Source organism: Pristiophorus japonicus, chromosome 11 (assembly GCF_044704955.1).
Source record: "Pristiophorus japonicus isolate sPriJap1 chromosome 11, sPriJap1.hap1, whole genome shotgun sequence".
NCBI lineage: Eukaryota > Metazoa > Chordata > Chondrichthyes > Pristiophoridae > Pristiophorus > Pristiophorus japonicus.
In genome coordinates this window covers 194,894,137-194,913,463 of record NC_091987.1, presented here as the reverse complement: position 1 = coordinate 194,913,463, position 19,327 = coordinate 194,894,137, and the positions used below count along the sequence as shown (strand labels likewise).

Here is a 19,327-nt window from a genome sequence, read left to right as displayed (position 1 = left end):
TGAGGATATAACGAGCATGGTGGATAGAGGTGTACCGATGGATGTGGTGTATTTAGATTTCCAAAAGGCATTCGATAAGGTGCCACACAAAAGGTTACTGCAGAAGATAAAGGTACGCGGAGTCAGAGGAAATGTATTAACATGGATCGAGAATTGGCTGGTTAACAAAAAGCAGAGAGTCGGGATAAATGGGTCCTTTTCGGGTTGGAAATCGGTGGTTAGTGGTGTGCCACAGGGATCGGTGCTGGGACCACAACTGTTTGCAATATACATAGATGACCTGGAAGAGGGGACAGAGTGTAGTGTAACAAAATTTGCAGATGGCACAAAAATTAGTGGGAAAGCAGGTTGTGTGGAGGACACAGAGAGGCTGCAAAGAGATTTAGATAGGTTAAGCGAATGGGCTAAGGTTTGGCAGATGGAATCCAATGTCAGAAAATGTGAGGTCATCCACCTTGGGAAAAAAAAAAACAGTAAAAGGGAATATTATTTGAATGGGGAGAAATTACAACATGCTGCGGTGCAGAGGGACCTGGGGATCCTTGTGCATGAATCCAAAAAGTTAGTTTGCAGGTGCAGCAGGTAATCAGGAACGCGAATGGAATGTTGGCCTTCATTGCGAGAGGGATGGAGTACAAAAGCAGGGAGGTCCTGCTGCAACTGTATAGGGTATTGGTGAGGCCGCGCCTGGAGTACTGCATGCAGTTTTGGTCACCTTTCTTAAGGAAGGATTTACTAGCTTTGGAGTGGGTACAGAGATGATTCACTAGGCTGATTCCGGAGATGAGGGGGTTACCTTATGATGATAGATTGAGCAGACTGGGTCTTTACTTGTTGGGAGTTCATAAGGATGAGGGGTGATCTTATAGAAACATTTAAAATAATGAAAGGGATAGGCAAGATAGAGGCAGAGAGGTTGTTTCCACTGGTCAGGGAGACTAGAACTAGGGAGCACAGCCTCAAAATACAGGGGAGCCAATTTAAAACCGAGTTGAGAAGGAATTACTTCTCCCAGAGGGTTGTGAATCTGTGGAATTCTCTGCCCAAGAAAGCAGTTGAGGCTAGCTCATTGAATGTATTCAGATCACAGATAGATAGATTTTTAATCAATAAGGGAATTAAGGGTTACGGGGAGCGGGCGGGTAAGTGGAGCTGAATCCACGGCCAGATCAGCCATGATCTTGTTGAATGGCGAAGCAGGCTCGAGGGGCTAGATAGCCTACTCCTGTTCCTAATTCTTATGTTCTTATGAAAGGCCATCAACCGAAACGTCAACTGTTTCTCTCGCCACAGACGCTGCCTGACCTGCTGAGTATTTTCAGCACTTCCTCTTTATTTCAGAATCCAGCATCCCCGTATTTTGCTTTTGTATTGGGGAAACATTGTCCACCAACAGCTTGATTTTAAAATTCTCATCCTCATGTTAAAATCCCTCTATGGCCTCAACCCTTCCTATCTGAACTCGGCAGAGGGTGGGCGCTGCCTACTCTCTGAAAGCAGTCCTATTAGCATTATTGAGCTCTGAAGCTGGCTGGCACAATGAATGGATCATATTACACATTGCAAAGTACTTGATTACTCAAGACAGGCAGGATCTAATTACACATTCCAGACAAACTGCTGGGTGTGCCGTGTCCTCCAAGGGAACCAATCAGAACTTGTGTTACAAATAGTTACAGCCATATTTTTCCATGATGTAACTATTTGTACTGCACTTTTCTTTGTCAGACAGCCATCTGTCAAGTCGCCCCCACTGCCCATACTGTACTTCTTTGACCGACAGGCGACAAGCCCCTCCCCATGAAGCACCGCCCCCCCCCTCCCATCCCAGCTGAATCATTCCATGCATGTAGTGCCGAGAAGCAGGACCTGAGGCTCCGATCGCTTCGCACCGATTGGTGCGAGGGGCCCCTTCGAGTGCGCGGGGCCGGCGCGAGGGGCTCCCCTGAGTGCGAGGAGAGAGTGAGGGGCTGGGGGGGGGGGGGGGGGGGGGAAGGGGGAAAGAGAGTGAGAGACAGGTGGTGATGGGGGGGAATTGGAGAAGAGAGAGGGAACTCAGGAAAGACGATCACGTTCTTCCAACCTCCTACAAGGGACATCGTTGGAGTGGATGATAGAGAAGTCATGACACTATCACTATTCAGTTCATATCCAATAAACCTGTTAACAATCTGTACACAATGCCTGTCTCATCTCTGGTGGGGCGGGGGGCGGATGTACTTGCACTGGGGGAAGGCATTTCGGCTGGGGGAGACATACACTTGGTCTGGGGTAAGGCACTTTGGCTGGGAAAGGGAAGTACTTGGACTGGGGTAAGGCACTTTGGCTGTGCTTCTTCTGGGGAGCTCTGTCCTCTGTCGCTTCAGGCAGTCAAAGTGGATCGAGTTACAATTAGCAAAGTCAGTGAGACCTTGGGATGGGCAGTTCCAGTTACACATTCCTGTGAAACTTCAGGGTGTGACTTACCCCCAAGGGGACCAATCAGAAATAAAGAGTGGAGCACATTGGCCATTTTGACAGTGCCAATAAACGCGTCCATTTTTCCATCCCATCCAGTGCTAGATCACTGCCTAGTGACTGGCAAATATGAAAATAAGTTAATTGATTTGTTGGTCTACTTCCTTAACATAATTTCAATGATTTTGTGCACTCGGTTATTTAGTGCATTTTTTTAAAATAATGTCATGGGATCTTTGACATGTATTTGACAGGCAGACAGGACCTTGGTTTAACTTCTCATCTGAAAAGCAGCACCAACAGTTCAGCAATCCCTCTGTACTGCACCAAAACGTCAGCCTGGATCACGTGCTCAAGTCCTGGACTAGGGCTGGAGTCCACAACCTTCTAACGGGTGCGACCACTGAGCCAAGGTTGACACCCAAGTTGTTAAAAATCGGTCACAAATTGTAAAATAAATACATTTCTAATTGCCTGATCAAAATACTACCGTACAAATGATCAGAACACTAGAAACAGCAGATTAGGCAACTTACAGACGTCCATTCGCTGAGGTTCACACTTTGCATGTCCAGCATTATTCTTTGCAATACAGTGATAGTCTCCAATGTCCAGTTTTGAGGTGACACTAAAGCGCTGGCAAAGTAAAATCACACATTTATCAACTTCTATTTAACTTATGTTTATGAACTAGATTCTTTCTTGAAACGACTTGTTCCCCTCATCATCCCCAAGCTAAGGAGGCAGTAAACTGATAACAGGCTTCTGCTCATTGTGTGGAACAGACCACAAAAGGAGTCTGGTTAACTCCCTTTAGTTCTCTCCTCCTCCGTGGCCTCTTTCAGTGCCACCCAACAAGACCATAATGGACGATGATAGTTCAACTATTGAATTATCACTGATGTGAACCCATGAACTACTACACTGATACAGAAGGGGCTGTTTTTCCAAATCATTGCAAAAAAGCTTTATTACTGCATTTGTAATATTGAAGTAGTGAAAAACTTGTGCTTTTTGCCCACAAACCTTATCAAATATCTTAATAGGAAGCAACGCCTTTCTATCAACATTTACCATCGTAAATTGTTAGGTCAGCATTTCCCATTCAATTTTGCCAAGTTAAAGATCACAGTGTTGTTTCAGGCTGTGGCCACTAGGTGGTCTGTGGAGTTTCTCCCAACTCTCACCATCTTGTAAATGAACTGACTGCAGGCAATGCTACAGGCAATTTATTAGTTTCATAAAAATAGGCAATCAAAAAACACCCCCCTATGAAATGTTGGTCCAAAATCATTCTTAAAGTGTTTAACTATAATACAGAACACAAAGAAATGTATAATATTTTAAGATTAGATATATTAACACTTAAAATGAAATGTCATGGTGGATAGTACAAAACTAGTTTGATCTCATATCACGTTTAGGCTAGTCAACCCTCCAGGATTAGAGTCTCGCGGAATTAACGATTAATCTCCTGAACGCTGCTGCAAGCAACCCGGGAGAACAATCACAGGGCTGTTAAAAATGTTTCCCTCATTTTTTTGGAACACTTAATTTATTAGTTATTAAAATATTGGATTGGGGAGAAAAGGCTGTTTGACTGGGCGGGTTAAATGGAAGCAGGAGGTCATGTGATGAAACTTCCAGGAATACATCCAACCAGAATTAGCAGCCCATGTCATGTCTCAACATTCAAATTTTCAAGGGATCAGCTTCAAGTCAATATTTAATGTATTACTATGCAACTCACTGAAATAAATGGTCACCATGCCAGTATAAATTGCAGTGCAGAATTCCGGAGAATCTACACTACAAGTTTAAATTAAATTTTAAAGTGCAACTTGCATCTTGAAAAAAAAGTCAGTGGTGAAAGTGTTTTAATTTGTCTTAACATTTACGGCCAGATTTCATCAAAATGCATAAAATAACGTGGCCTTGTTTCTTCTACCTTCCAAATATAAGGTTTGGTAAAGACTTTTTCCACAAAACCAATTCCCTATAATCCTCGAAAGACTTCATATTTGACCGATTACACAATAGGCAAGTTACAGGTTAGTAGTAATACAGTATTAAAGACATGGAACAATTACCAGAGTTCCTGTACTGTAGTCTATTTTATAAGAAGAATTAAGAAATTTTGCACTGGATTTTGGGTCAGGCGGGAGAAGGTCACCATTTTTGTACCAAGTATACGTGGATGGTGGATAGCCTTCATGCTCAGCACATGTCAAAACTGCAGTCTTCCCCACTGGCACCGATTTAGGTACAGCACATCGTGGTACAATTGGTTTCACTGTGGAAAATAAACAGTGTTAAGCATCATAATATTGAGTTTACAGCTCATGCAGAATACATACTGGGTAAAGTTACAAAGAAAGATACGATTCAGCAAGATTTCACTCAGGTTCATTAACCTATAATGCATCTGATATTAATGCATTGCAGATGCATGCACAGTACTTGTATCTAAACAGATTTACACAGAACATAGCCCATATAAACAGATTTACAAGATAGCATTCATCAACTGACTACAGGCAATTTATTAGTATAATAAAAATATGCGTCAATCATACCCCCCCCCCCTCCATGAAATGTTGATCAAGATGTGTCTAACTATAATGAGGTAGAACACACAAAGAAATTCATGAATACAAAATGTTATTATACATTAGCACACAGAAGGAAAAGTCATAGTACATGATATAAAGCTTGGTTGATATTTGATACAATGTCTCAAAATTCAAATTAGCAGGCAACTTCAGGGACTCCAAATAAAGTTCACGTTTAACATACTTGATCAGGGATTAAAATGAATGATCTCGAATAGCATCGGAAGAACAAAATCTTTGTTCTTTCTCCAACTGCCTCTGATCTCACTAATTCTTTGTCTCAGCAATTTCATCCATGTCTGGTATTTATATAATGTACTGTATTTATATTTTGTGTCCAACAAAAATCTATCAATCTCAGTTTTCAATTGACCTAGCCTCAACTTCTTTTTACTTTGGGGGTGGAGGGGGACAGAGAGAAGAAAGCGTTCCAGATTTCCTCCACCCTTTGTCTGAAGTGCTTCCTGACATCACCGATCCCTGAATGGCCTAGCTCCAATTTTAGGTTATTCCCCCTTGTTCTGGACTCTCCCACCAGAGGCAACAGTTTCTCTCTATGAAACAGGAGGTGGGTGGGATGGCTTGACCCATCCACCTCCACGGAGGTGTGTGGGGGACCTGACCCATCCACCTCCATGGCACGAACCTGGTATTGCAGTACTTCCAGGAACGGTGCAGTGGCTCTAGGCCTTTTGGCTAAGAGCATTGGCGCAGAGTGATCCTTGAATGGGCCCAAGGTGACCTCTGGCGTTTGACAAAGAATTGTAACGATTGGATAACGATTGGACACGAATAAAAAAAAAAAAAACAGTTTCTCTCTATCTACCTTATCAAATCCTTTAATCACCTTAAACACCTCGATTAGATCACCCGATAATCTTTTATACTCAAGGGAATACAAACCTAGTCTACGTAATCAGTCTCATAATTTAACTCTTGGTCCTGGTATCATTCTGGTGAAACTGCACTGCACCCAACTCCAATATATTCTTCTTGGTGTGGTGCTCAGAACTGAACTATATGGGGTCTAAATGGAGCTTTACATAACTAACAACTTCCACCGCCTTTGTGTTCCAGCCTCCTTGAGATAAAGGCCAACATTCTATTAGCGTTTTCAATTATTTTTTTGTTCCTATCTACCAGCTGTGTGATTTTTGTACTTGGACACCTCAATCTCTGTGCTCCTCTACAGTTCCTAGCTTCTCACCATGTTAAAAAAAATACTCTGATCTTTCTTTCTTTAGGTCTAAAGTAGATAGCAAAGACCAATGAAAGGACTTGTTCTAAAAAAATAATTAATTGCCTGCTTTTGTGGTAGTTGCAGGTTACTCATTTGGCTTTGGGTTTTTTCTGTCCTCAGGATGTGGGCAACATTGGCAAAGTGCATTTATTGCCCATCCCTAGTTGCCCTGAAATGGTGTTGGGGATTTTACTCGAGTTGCTGCAATCCTTGTTGTGATGGTGCTCCCACAATGAGTGTTAGGTAGGGAATTCCGGGATATTGACCCAGAAATAATAGATCAGCAATATATGTCCAAGTTAGGATGGTGTGTGACTTAGACGAGATCTTGGAGGTAGTGCTTTACAGATAGTGGGGACCAAAATTCAGTGCAGCCAGAAAGCTGGTGGTGTTAAGGCCTTTATTCCCCGATTAGCGCCGCAAAGTCTGTAGCGGCCATTGGCTCCAAATTCAACTTTTTGACCACAAAAAAAGTCTCTAGCCCTGCAAAACTGAAATTTGCAGTCTTGATTGGGGCTTTATTCCCATGGGAAATTCAACCTTAGGGTGATGTGGCAGCTGCCATTGCAGCACAGGCGCGAGGGAACGAGCGTATCGGTGCTGTGTTGGAGAGGATGGCTCGCATGCAGTTTCAGCTGGATACCCCCAGAGACCTCAGTGTTGCTTTCACGGCTAGGTCTACGGGACAACTTCTGGTGTGGTGCCACAGCACCGATCCGAGCTCCCTCAGAGTGGTGGTGGTGGTATTGTGCCACAGCACCGATCCGAGCTCCCTCAGAGTGGTGGTGGTGGTATTGTGCCACCTCTGGCGAGTTACTCAGGCTCCTCGGGCCAGGATACGGATGATGCGCTCCCTCCGGCTCGCAGCATTCCTGGCCTCAGACCTGTCACTCCACCAGTGCCTCCACACATGGCCTCGCCCGAGCCAAGCCAGACTAAACCGTCCCGAGTGATGACCAATCTTCAGCCGGCCCTTCCAGGCCCAAAGGTCTCAAGGGAATCCTAGAAGGACATCTGCAGCTTCCACACAGGGAAGACAGCAGCCTTTCCAGACCCATGAGGCAGCCACAGGGGAGACACTGAGGCGAAGTCGCAGGTTAGGCACACACAAGAGGGGTTATAAAAAAATGCACAAGGATGGTAAATGATGTTTGTGTGTTATTTTTCTGCACTGTTTATTGTTCTGGCAGTTGTTTGTAGCTATATTGATGTATTAAATCTTTATTTTTCACACCTATATCTGGGCTGCCTTATAATGTGAGGTGAGCATCATCATAGGCAGTCCCTCGGAGTCGAGGATGACTTGCTTCCACTCAAAGTGAGTTCTCAGGTGACTGAAGAGTCCAATGCAGGACCTACAGTCTCTGTCACAGGTGGGACAAACAATGGTTGAAGGAAAGGGTGGGTGGGAGCCTGGGTTGATGCACACTCCTTCTGCTGTCTGTGCTTAGTTTCCGGTTGCTCTCGGCGATGAGACTCGAGGTGCTGGGCGCCCTCCCGGATGCTCTTCCTTCACTTTGGGCAGTCTTGGGCCAAGGTTTCCCAGGTACCGGTTGTCATGTATTCAACTATCATTATAACCCATGTATAAGCTGACCTAAGTTGTACACCTTGAGAACATTGACCACAGGGGGCGAACTTGTGGGAGACACTCCGAACCTGGACTTTCCGGTAGAAAAGGGGAAGCTCCACCCACCTTCAGTCTCTTGAGGTCTTGGTAATAAAGATAACTGGTCAGAGTGACCTTCTCTCAAGTATGGGCCTCATGTTCTTACTATACAGTATAAATGCACACATCATTGGCGACGAGATTTAAATCACGCGAGCATGGCCACTAGCAGCACAGAAGAGAGCTACGGTGTTGATGATGATTGGGACGACTTTATTGAGAGACTAAAGCAAAGTTTTGTCACTAAGGAATGGTTGGGACAGGATTCGGCCGACAAACGCAGGGCTCATCTCCTGACGGTTTGTGGATCCAGAACGTACTCCTTGATGAAGGACCTTCTAGCGCCCGAGAAGCCAGCGGACAAGACGTTCGCCGAGCTCAGCAAGTTGATCAGGGAACACCTTAAACTGGCGAGCAGCATGCACATGACGAGACACCGGTTTTACATGCACCGGCAGCGAGAAGGGCAAAGTGTTCCAGACTTCGTGGCAGATCTCCGGCGACTGGCAAGCTTATGTAAGTTCCCAGATGCATGCAGAGCGGAGATGCTGCGAGACTTTTTTTATTGAGGGCATTGGGCACGCTGGGGTTTTCAGGAAACTGATCGAGACCAAAGACTTGACCTTGGAAGCGGCGGCTATGATAGCCCAGACAATTATCTCAGGGGAGGAAGAGACCAGAATGATTTATGGCAAAAATCTTGGCTCAAATGCAGCAAACGACCAGGGAGTCAACATTGTTAACGCGGCACAGTTCTCTAGGCAGACAAGGGAAATCGGACATGTCCCAGCATGCAGTCGAACCCAAAGGGGGAATTCAACAGAGACAATGGCTAGCTGAACGGCGATTCATGCCATCGCAATGGACAATGCGGCCAGTAATAGGGCCATCAACACCTGTTAATGGTGCACTTAAGGACAGTTACAGAGACAGTCAGAGACGATCGACTGGTAATGGACCTTTAGTTTCCAACAATGGGGCCTTCAGTTCATGCTGGAGGTGTGGAGGCAAACACCCAGCCAGAGCTTGCAGGGATCAGCAATATACCTGCAGAAACTGCAACGTCAGCAGTCACTTGGCGCGTATGTGCAGGAAGCCTGCAGCCAGGTTAATGTACGAGGAGGACAGGCCCGATATAAGCCCTACGAGGCCAAATGAATACTGGGGGAAAATCGCTGGAAGCTGAAGTTCAGCGAGTTCATGTGGAGCACATACACAGTTGATACACCAGGACACCACCGATAATGATGAAAGTGCCCCTCAATGGCATCCCAGTATTAATGGAGCTAGACACGGGGGCCAGCCAGTCCCTGATGAGTATCAAACAGTTCGAAAGGTTGTGGGTGTCAAAGGCCAGGAGGCCAAAATTATTGCCGACCGACGCACTGCTACGGACATATACAAAAGGAGATCATTCCGGTGCTAGGCAGCGCCATGGTAGTCATGACCCACAAAGATTCGGAGAACAGGTTGCCACTTTGGATTGTGCCGGGGACAGTCCCGCACTACTGGGAAGGAGTTGGTTTGCTGTCATGAACTGGAAATGGGGCGATGTCAATGCAATTTCTTCCGTGGTCCTGAACAAATTTGACTCATTATTTCAACCCGGCATCGGCACCTTCATGTGGACCAAGGTAGTGATTCACATAAATCCGGACGCCAGGCCAGTACACCACAAGGCCAGAGCGGTGCTGTACGTGATGCGGGAAAAGATAGAATGCGAATTGGACCGCTGCTGAGGGAAGGCATCATCTCGCCAGTCGAATTCAGTGACTGGGCGAGCCTGATAATGCCGGTGCTCAAGGAGGATGGGTCGGTCAGAATATGTGGCGATTACAAGGCCACCATCAATCGGGTGTCACTCCAAGACCAGTACCCGCTACCGAGAGCGGAGGACCTCTTTGCGACGCTATCCGGTGGAAAACTTTTTTCAAAATTGGACCTGACCTCAGCTTACATGACCCAAGAGCTGGCGAGTGAGTCGAAGAAGCTGACCACCATCACGACACACAAGGGATTGTTTGAGTATGACAGATGTCCGTTTGGGATTCGTTCGGCCGCCGCTATCTTTCAGCGAAATATGGAAAGCCTCCTCAAGTCGATTCCAAGGACTGTGGTTTTTCAAGACGACATCCCCATCACGGGTCGCGATACTGAAGAATTCCACAACCTGGAGGAGGTACTACGCAGACTGGACCGGGTAGGGCTGCGACTGAAAAAGGCGAAGTGCGTCTTCTTAGCTCCAGAGGTAGAATTCCTGGGGAGGAGGGTAGCAGCAGACAGGATCAGACCTACTGCGTCCAAAACGGAAGCGATCCAGAGAGCACCCAGACCCCGTAACACAACGGAGCTGCGTTCATTCCTGGGGCTCCTAAACTATTTTGGCAACTTTCTTCCCAAATTGAGCACGCTGTTAGAGCCGCTACACATGTTCCTATGCAAAGGTCGCGATTGGGTCTGGGGGGACAGCCAGGAAAGGGCTTTTGATGGAGCATAACAAATTGCGTGCTCTAACAAACTGTTAACATTATATGACCCGTGTAAGAAACTAGTTTAAACGTGCGATGCATCGTCCTATGGGGTCAGGTGTGTGTTACAGCATGTGAATGCCAATATACAGTTACAGCCGGTAGCTTATGTCTCCAGAAGTCTGTCCCGGGCAGAAAGGGGCTACGGGATGGTAGAAAAGGAAGCGCTAGCATGTGTATATGCAGTAAAAAAAAAAATGTACCAGTACCTGTTTGGCAGGAAATTTGAGCTGGAGACAGATCACAAACCCCTAACGTCCCTTTTGGATGACAAGGCCATAAATGCGAATGCATCGGCCGGCATATAGAGGTGGGCACTTACATTAACCACCTATGATTACACAATTCAGCACAGACCAGGCACTGAAAACTGTGCCGATGCACTCAGCAGGCTCCCACTAGCCACCACTGAGGGGAAAACTGAGCATGATGCTGAGATGGTCATGCCTTGTGAAGCTTTCGAAAACGAACGATCACCTGTGACAGCCCGTCAGATTAAAGTCTGGACAAATAAAGATCCGCTACTGTCTTTAGTTAAGAAATGTGTCCTGAATGGGAACTGGGCAGCCACGTACGGGGCATGCCCTGAGGAGTTTAAACTGTTTCATAGGTGCAAGGATGAACTCTCGATTCAGGCCGATTGCCTACTGTGGCGCAACTGAGTAGTCATGCCCCAGAAGGGCAGAGAGGTGTTTATCAGAGAATTTCACAATGAGCACCCGGGCATTGTCATGATGAAGGCAATTGCCAGGTCACACATTTGGTGGCCAGAGATAGATGCAGACCTGGAACTTTGTGTTCGCAGGTGCAACGCACCCAGGGAAGGCCCCCTTAGTCCCTGATCCTGGCCCGCCAAGCCATGGTCACGCATCCATGTGGACTACGCAGGTCCTTTCATGGGAAAAATGTTTTTGGTTGTAGTAGACGCCTACTCCAAATGGATCGAGTGTGCCATTTTAAATTCAAGCGCATCCTCTGCCACAATAGAAAGTCTACGGGCAATGTTCGCCACCCACGGACTACCAGAGGTCTTGGTCAGCGACAATGGCCAGTGCTTCACAAGCACTGAATTCCAGGAATTCATGGCAGGCAATGGAATCAACCATGTCAGAACGGCACCGTTCAAGCCGGCCTCAAACGGCCAGGCGGAACGAGCAGTGCAGATAATCAAACAGGGGATGCTCAGAATCCAAGGGGGTTCCCTACAAAGCCGCTTATCACGCCTCCTGTTGGCCAATAGATCCCGACCACACTCGCTCATAGGGGTTCCACCTGCAGAGCTGCTAATGAGAAGGACGCTCAAAACCAGGTTATCCCTTATACACCCTACTATGAAAGAAATTGTTGAGAGCAGGCGTAAGTCACAATGTGACTACCATGACAGAAATGCGAGGGCGCTATGTATTGATGTCAATGACATGTTTTTGTCCTTAATTACGCTGCAGGGCCCAAATGGCATGCAGGCACTGTGATTGGCAAAGAGGGGAATAGGGTTATGGCAGTTAAACTCACCAATGGACAAATCTGCCGCAAACACGTGGATCAAACAAAAAGGAGGTTCAGCATCCCCATAGTAACAGCAGAGGAAGAACACGACGTAGAGTTTACTCCACCACAGGTGACCGAACATCGGAACCAAGTGGAGGAGAGCCCAGTCACTGTGGGCAGTTCGGACAGGCCTGAGGCACCACAAACAGCAGACATTCAGGTCAACGCCCAACAACCAGAGCCCCAACTCAGGCGCTCTACAAGGGAGTGTAAACCACCAGAGAGACTTAACCTGTGATCCCAATAAGATTTTGGGGGGGGGGGGGGGGGGGGAGGGAAGGTGGTGTCATGTATTCAACTATTATTGTAACCCATGTATAAGCTGACCTTGAGAACATTGACCACAGGGGTCGAACTTGTGGGAGACACTCCTAACCTGGACTTTCTGGTACAAAAGGGGAAGCTCCACCCACCTTCATCACTTGAGGTCTTGGTAATAAAGGTAACTGGTCACAGAGTGACCTTCTCTCAAATATGGGCCTCGTGTGCATTTATACTGTATAGTAAGAACATATCACCGGTGGGGATATTGCACTTTATCAAGGAGCCTTTGAGGGTGTCCTTGAAGAGTTTCCTCTGCTCACCTGGGGTGCACTTGCCATGTCGAGGCTCCGTGAAGAGTGCTTTCTTTAGGAGTCTCGTGTCAGGCATGCGGAAGATGTGGTCCGCCCAGCGGAGCAGATCGAGCGTGGTCAATGCTTCGATGCTGGGGATGTTGGCCTGGGCGAGAACACAGACATTGGTGCATCTGTTCTCCCAATGGATTTGCAGCATTGTTGGTGGTATTTATCCAATGCTGCATATAGTCCACATCTCAGCCATAGAGGGCGGGTATCACTACTGCCCTGCAGACCATAAGTTAGTGCCAGATTTGAGGTCCTGCTCGTCAAACACTCTCTTCCCCAGGTAACCGAAGGCTATGCTGGTGTTGGACTTCATCATCAATGCCTGCCCTTGCTGGCAGTATGCTCCCGAGGTGTGGAAAATGATCCACGTTGTCCAAGGCCTCACCGTGGATTTTGATAACTGGGAGGCAGTGTTGTGTGGCAGGGTCAGATTCATAGAGGACCTTTGTATTACTGATGTTTAGTCTAAGGCCTATGCTTTCATACGCCTCGGTGAAGGTGTTGACGATGACTTGAAGGTTGGCCTCAGAGTGTGCGCAGACGCAATCGTCGTCTGCATACTGTAGTTCGATGACAGAAGGTGGGATAACCTTGGATCTAACCTGGAGGCGGCAGAGGTTGAACAGATTCCCATTTGTTACCGCGTGGAATGCAGAGCTGGGGCGATGTTTCCAGTCTGAGCCCTGGATGGAGATTTCCATTTTCTGTGAATCTCGGGATCTCTATTTCTCTCTCTCTCGTTTTTCTCCCCCTTTGCTCTCTCTCTCTCTATTCCTATCTCTCCCAATCAAATTTTGTCTTTCTATTTCTCATTCCCTTTCCCCACTTCTATCTTTCTCCTTTCTCTTTTGCTCTCTTCCCTTCCCTCTCTCTCCTCCCCCTTCTCTCTCTCCCCCTTCTCTCTCTCCCCCCTTGAGTGCAGATTCGGTGCTGAACTCCAGTCCATTGATGGGCTCCCGGACTTGCTGATGAGCAATACAGAGCTGGCTCCAGGATCTCGTCCCATCTGAGGCTCACTGATCTCCCCTGATGATCTCTTACTGGACTTCTCTGCTGCCGACTCAGCGGCTGTCATGGAGCTAAACCGGTTCAGAGATCTCTGCCATTCTGCACCGGTCTTAAAAGCTGGCGGGGGTACCGTCAGCTAAAGGGCCACATTCTTAACGGTGAAAATAGGTCCGGGGGCGGAGCGGCAGCGGTGCGCACTTTTAGCACGTCACGACTGCCGCAAGCCCCACATCACCACGAGTGGCCCACAACGCTGCAAAACCTCCTGAGCCGAATCTGCCAGGGCGGCCAGTTGAGCCCAAAATGGCAGTAACTGTCCTTCCGGGAACCAAGAATTTCGGGGCCAATATTTTTGCAGTATTGAAGTGCTTCACATCTTCTGGACATTTCATAGGATTACACAGAATATACGGCACAGAAACAGGCCATTCGGCCCAACCAGTCCATGCCGGCATTTTTGCTCCACTCGAGCTTCCTTCAGTCTTTCCTCATCTAAATCTAACATAACCCTCTATTCCCTTCTCCCTCATATGCTTGTCCAGACTCCCCTTAAATGCATCTATACTATTCGCTTCAACCACTAGCTGCGGTAGCGAGTTCCACATTCTCACCACTCTATGGGTGATTTCTTGATGACTATCTTATATTGATGGCCTCTAATTATGCTCTTCCCCACAAGTGGAAACACTATATCTATTCTATCAAAACCTTTCATAATTTTTAAGACCTATATCAGCCTTCTTTATTCAAGAGAAAAGAGACCCAGCCTGTTCATCCTTTCCTGATGGGTATACCCTCACATTTCTGGTATTATCCTTGCAAATGTTAGAAGAATGTGGATTCAAGTCCCACTCCAGGAACTTGAGCACATAGATCTAGGTTGATACTCCAGTGCAGTGCTGAGGGAGCGCTGCACTGCCGGAGGTGCTGTCTTTCGGATGAGACGTTAAACCTAGGCCCCATGTGCCCTCTCAGGTAGACACAAAAGATCCCATAGCACTATTTCAAAGGAGCAGGGGAGTTATCCCTAGTGTCCTTGCCAATATTTATCCCTCAATCAACATAACAAAAACAGGTTATCTGGTCATTATTACATTGCTGTTTGTGGGAGCTCACTGTGTGCAAGTTGGCTGCCGCGTTTGCAACATTGCAACAGTGACTACACTTCAAAAGTACTTAATTGGCTGTAAAGCACTTTGAGACATCCAGTGGTTGTGAAAGGCGCTATATAAATGCATGTCTTTCTTTTAAATCTTCTCTGCACCCTCTCTGGTGCCTCTATATCCCTGTTATAATATGGTGACCAGAATTGTACACAGTACTCCAAGTGTAGTCTAAACAAGGTTCATTACAAGTTTACCATAACTTTGCTATTTCAAATGTTTTCCTGACCCCCTTTCACCCTGCACCGCCAAATGCCAGCAGGGGAAAAGAGAAAAGACATTTTAGAATTATGGACTGTGATTCATTGGAATTAGTTCAACTACTCAAACTCATTGCTCAAGACCCTCAACTGTTGCTGTGGATCTTCCTTGGAGACATATCAAGATTAAATCAAAGCCAAATCCTCAAGCTAAAGGAAAAATGTTACAACATACCAGGCCCTTCACATACAATATCCCTTTAAGCTTTTATGGGCAGAAGTTTACTAGATTGCCAACACAGGGACTGGGATTGGTAAGTGTACGAATATTCTAATCAATTTTGTTTTAGAATGTCACACATGTTTATGCAATAGATCAAGTCAGTTTACATTGTGTTTATGTATCTATAACATGCATATGTGTCTATCAGTGTGTTAGTCAGGTTGCACATACTGGGGAGAAAACTTAATTAGTATTGAGATCATCATACAATAGGCCATACTTCATCTTTAGCACCTGCCACAGATGGTGAAAAAAGCTGTACTATTTACCTAACAGTAACAACACTTTAAAAATAATTCATTGGATGTGAAGTATTTTGGGATGTCCCGAGAAAATAAGGCTTAAATTAAATGAAACTTTTTCCTGGGACTATCCCTATATACAAATGTAGACACATTAACAGCACAAAAGTACTCTTACTTGACAATTTAAGCCATATGGGTAAAACATATTTTACTGAGATTGATTAAGTTGTCAAATAAGAGCATTCAGCTCTTGGTGTCATTCAGTCCCTCCACAGTGCTGATTCAGTAAGCACTCAGTAAGGGCTGGTTTTAGAGGATTGCATGGGGAAGAACATCCAGCTTCTGAAATCAGTCTGTAAACATTGATTCTATTTTAAAGGCTCCTTTCAAGATACTTTGGTTTGAGGTGATAATCTAACAGTTTTTCCCCTGACAAATTCAGTCTTGAGTGGATCAAAGAAAGTCACCCATGGAAAAATACAGAAACAATCTGATCATGCACAGTCACAAGTTAAAAGAAGTTATGAAAGGTACCTTGTACTGTTAGATTAACAGTAACTTCCCCAAGATATCCTGGTTCTTTAAGTACTACTTCGCAGCGATATACTGCGGTGTCCTTACGAGTCACGTTGCGTATATATATGGAGGACTCTTCCTTGAGCTCTGCTCGACCTACCAAGTCTCCTAAAAACAGACACGTTTTGAATAAAAATGTAGCAACTCGCCTTGAAGTAGCAGCTTTAACAAAGTCAAAACATCCCAAAGCTCCTCACAGAAACTTAATAAAGATGGACACTGAGCCAGAGGAGATGATATTAGATGGGGTGACTAAAAGCTTGGTCAAAGGAGGAAAGAGGTGGAGATATTTAACGAGGGAATTCCAGAGTTTCTGGTTTAGACAGCTGAAGTCACGGGCACCAATGGCACGGCAAAGGGAGCGTGGGATGCACAAGAGGTCAGAGTTGGAGGAAGGCAAAATTCTCAGAGGGTTGCAGAGCTGGAATAGGTTTCAGAGATAGGGAGGGGCAAGGCCATGAAGGAGTCTGAACATGAGGATGAGAATTCTAAATTTGAGGTGTTGGGGGAACAGGAGCCAATGCAGGTCAGCAAGCACAGGGTGACAGATGAGCACAATTTGATGTGAACTAGGATATAGACAGCAAAGTTTTGAATGAGCTGGATGAATGGGCTGGTTGGCCAGGAGGGTATAGAATAGTCATGTCTGCAGTTGGCAAAGGCACAGAAGAGGGACTCGCAGATGTGCTGAGTCAGGGGCGGAGATGGAAGTACGCAGATATTGTGATTGAAAGGATATGGGGTCATAAACTCAAGTCCAATAGGATACCGAAGTTGCAAACATTCTGGTTCAATCCGAGACAGTGGTCAGGGACTGTGATGGCATTGGTGGTGGGACCAGAGTTTGTGGCGGGGGCAGAAGACGACACTCAATTTCAACATCCGTCGCTGCCCCCTCCCTCCCAATAATGTAGTCGGCAGCACAATGTAATTTTAATATCCATGCAGGGCGAGTCCCACGTTATCTGCTACCCGGCAGCAGCAAGGTGGGAGGAGCCGATTGGCCAGAAGTGCCCCAAGTAAGTTTTACAACTCTGCCTGTAAGAATCTGAGTGCTTCACCCCCTTGTCCCCCTTTTTTCACCCCTCCCACCACGAAGCCAGAGAGAATCTTCTCCATCCATTCCCACGGGTCCCCGGCTGCAGCCTCCTGGAAAAGAAGTCCCAGCACAGATCCCTGGGGCACACCATTACCTACATTCCACCAGTCTAAAAATTTCCATTTATTCCCTACTGCTCATTTTCAGTTCCATAGCCATCGCTGTATTCATACGGCTACAATCTCTTCAATACGTCATGCCATAATATTCATAATATTGTCAGCTGTGGCTCAGTTGGTAGCACACTCGCCTCAGACAGAAGGTTGCGGGTTCAAGTCCCACTCCCGAGAGTGGAGCACAAAAACATGGGCTGACATTTCAGTGCAGTGCTGAGGGGAGTGCTGCACTGTTGGAGGTGCCGTCTTCAGGATGAGACGTTAAACTGAAGCCCCGTCTGCTCTCTCAGGTGGATGTAAAAGATCCCATGACACTATTTCGAAGAAGAGCGGGGGAGTTACCCCTGGTGTCCTGGCCAATATTTATCCCTCAATCAACATCACTGAAGCAGATTATTTGGTCATCACATTGCTGTTCGTGGAAGCTTGCTGTGTGCAAATTGGCTACTGCGTGTCCCACATTGCAATAGTGCTAACACTTTAAAAAAGGTACTTTATTGACTGTAAAAAGCTTTGGGATGTTTGGTGATTGTGAAAAGCGCTATATAAATGGAACTGTGGCACTTTACCAATTGCTTTTTGAAATCAACATATTGCAATCCCTTTCATCTATATACAGAATTCCTCATAAAAATCAAATAAAATTGTCAAGCATGAACTACTTTTACAAGTCCATGCTGATTGTTCACGATATACTCATGGCCTCGAGTGCTCACTAATTTCATCTTATTTTCGACAATACCACAACTGAGTGAAGATTAACTGCCTTATCCTGTCCCGTCCCTTCCCTTCCTTGAACTGGGGTGGAACACTTATCATCTGCTCTTGACTCAATTCCAGTTTCCAAAAATATGATCTGAATTATTGTACTATGTGTATATATATATTAGATCCTATTACAGCACGTTCATAAGACAAAAAATTACCAATTATAGAAACGTCAAATCTGTTGACACCAAGACAACAACTGATCTTCTGCTCCGATATTATACTCTTCAGGACGAAATTAGATGATACAAAAGATGGTTATGGGGCAGAATGTGCATTTGTTTCTCTACTCATAGGTGTACCTACCCTCTAAAATAAATCAGGAATGCACATACATGTCTCATACCCATTGATCTAGAAGTGATTTTAGAAAATCAGCACACCTTGAAGCTGCTGATCAAAATATATAAAATCCGTGCCAGTGTTCAATTTCTTCCATTCGATGCGAGGCTTATATGGAGAGGCACTGCTGATAAGGCAGGATAACGTTACACCTGGAAGAAAATCATCTCGGGGTTAGATTTTATTTAAGTTTTCTTTTAAATACAGAAAATTCACACGACTTCTTGAGTGTTGATTTTTGTCTTCAAAAAGGGAGAAGAATCTCAGGCATGGGGAATGGAACGTTTTCCATTTTGGGCATCTAGTGCTGCCATTAACCATTTCAAATCAAGCACAGCGAGATCAGATGTTTCATTTGTTTTGCACCAACATGCTCCAGCTTCTTCAGGTTTGAAATGTTGTTGCGAGCTATTTTTATATTTTTATTCCATTTTTCCTTCCGATCTCTTTTCTCTCTCTGAATCCAATCTTTCTTTTCCTCTCTATTTCTCTTTCTGTACCTGATTTGACAATGAATTCACCCCTTCTTAATTGTCACTTCCTTCTGAGTCCTTGCGATGTTTATCTCACAATTTTTAAAATCTGATTGGTTAAGGAGATACACGCTTGCCCTGTTCACTCAGGTCCTAAATGCCCGATTTCCCTCACTGTGCTGTTATCAGCTCGCACTTTCAGCATCTTGCCAAAAAACAATTTAAAAACCTAAACGAGTAAGGGAAAGTCTAACTAATGGCAGGTGCCCTTAGATGCCCTGCCGCAGCAAACTAGAACACTAGATTTTAGAATACATTGTGACAAAGATTAGAATTTTACAAAAAATTACAGGGTTGGCTCAACATCTTGTTCC

At 45.6% G+C, this 19,327-nt stretch overlaps 1 protein-coding gene across 1 annotated transcript in view; it reads right to left on the bottom strand.

Moving 5' to 3' along the window:
• Positions 1–19,327, bottom strand: part of jam3b (junctional adhesion molecule 3b) — a 92,090-nt gene that overhangs the window by 5,651 nt on the left and 67,112 nt on the right. The window contains exons 3-6 of the mRNA XM_070894386.1: positions 18,522–18,632; positions 16,114–16,263; positions 4,548–4,750; positions 2,994–3,093 (exon numbers count right to left, since the gene is read on the bottom strand). Coding sequence (XP_070750487.1) covers positions 2,994–3,093; positions 4,548–4,750; positions 16,114–16,263; positions 18,522–18,632 — 564 coding nt within the window. The remainder of the gene's footprint in view (positions 1–2,993; positions 3,094–4,547; positions 4,751–16,113; positions 16,264–18,521; positions 18,633–19,327) is intronic.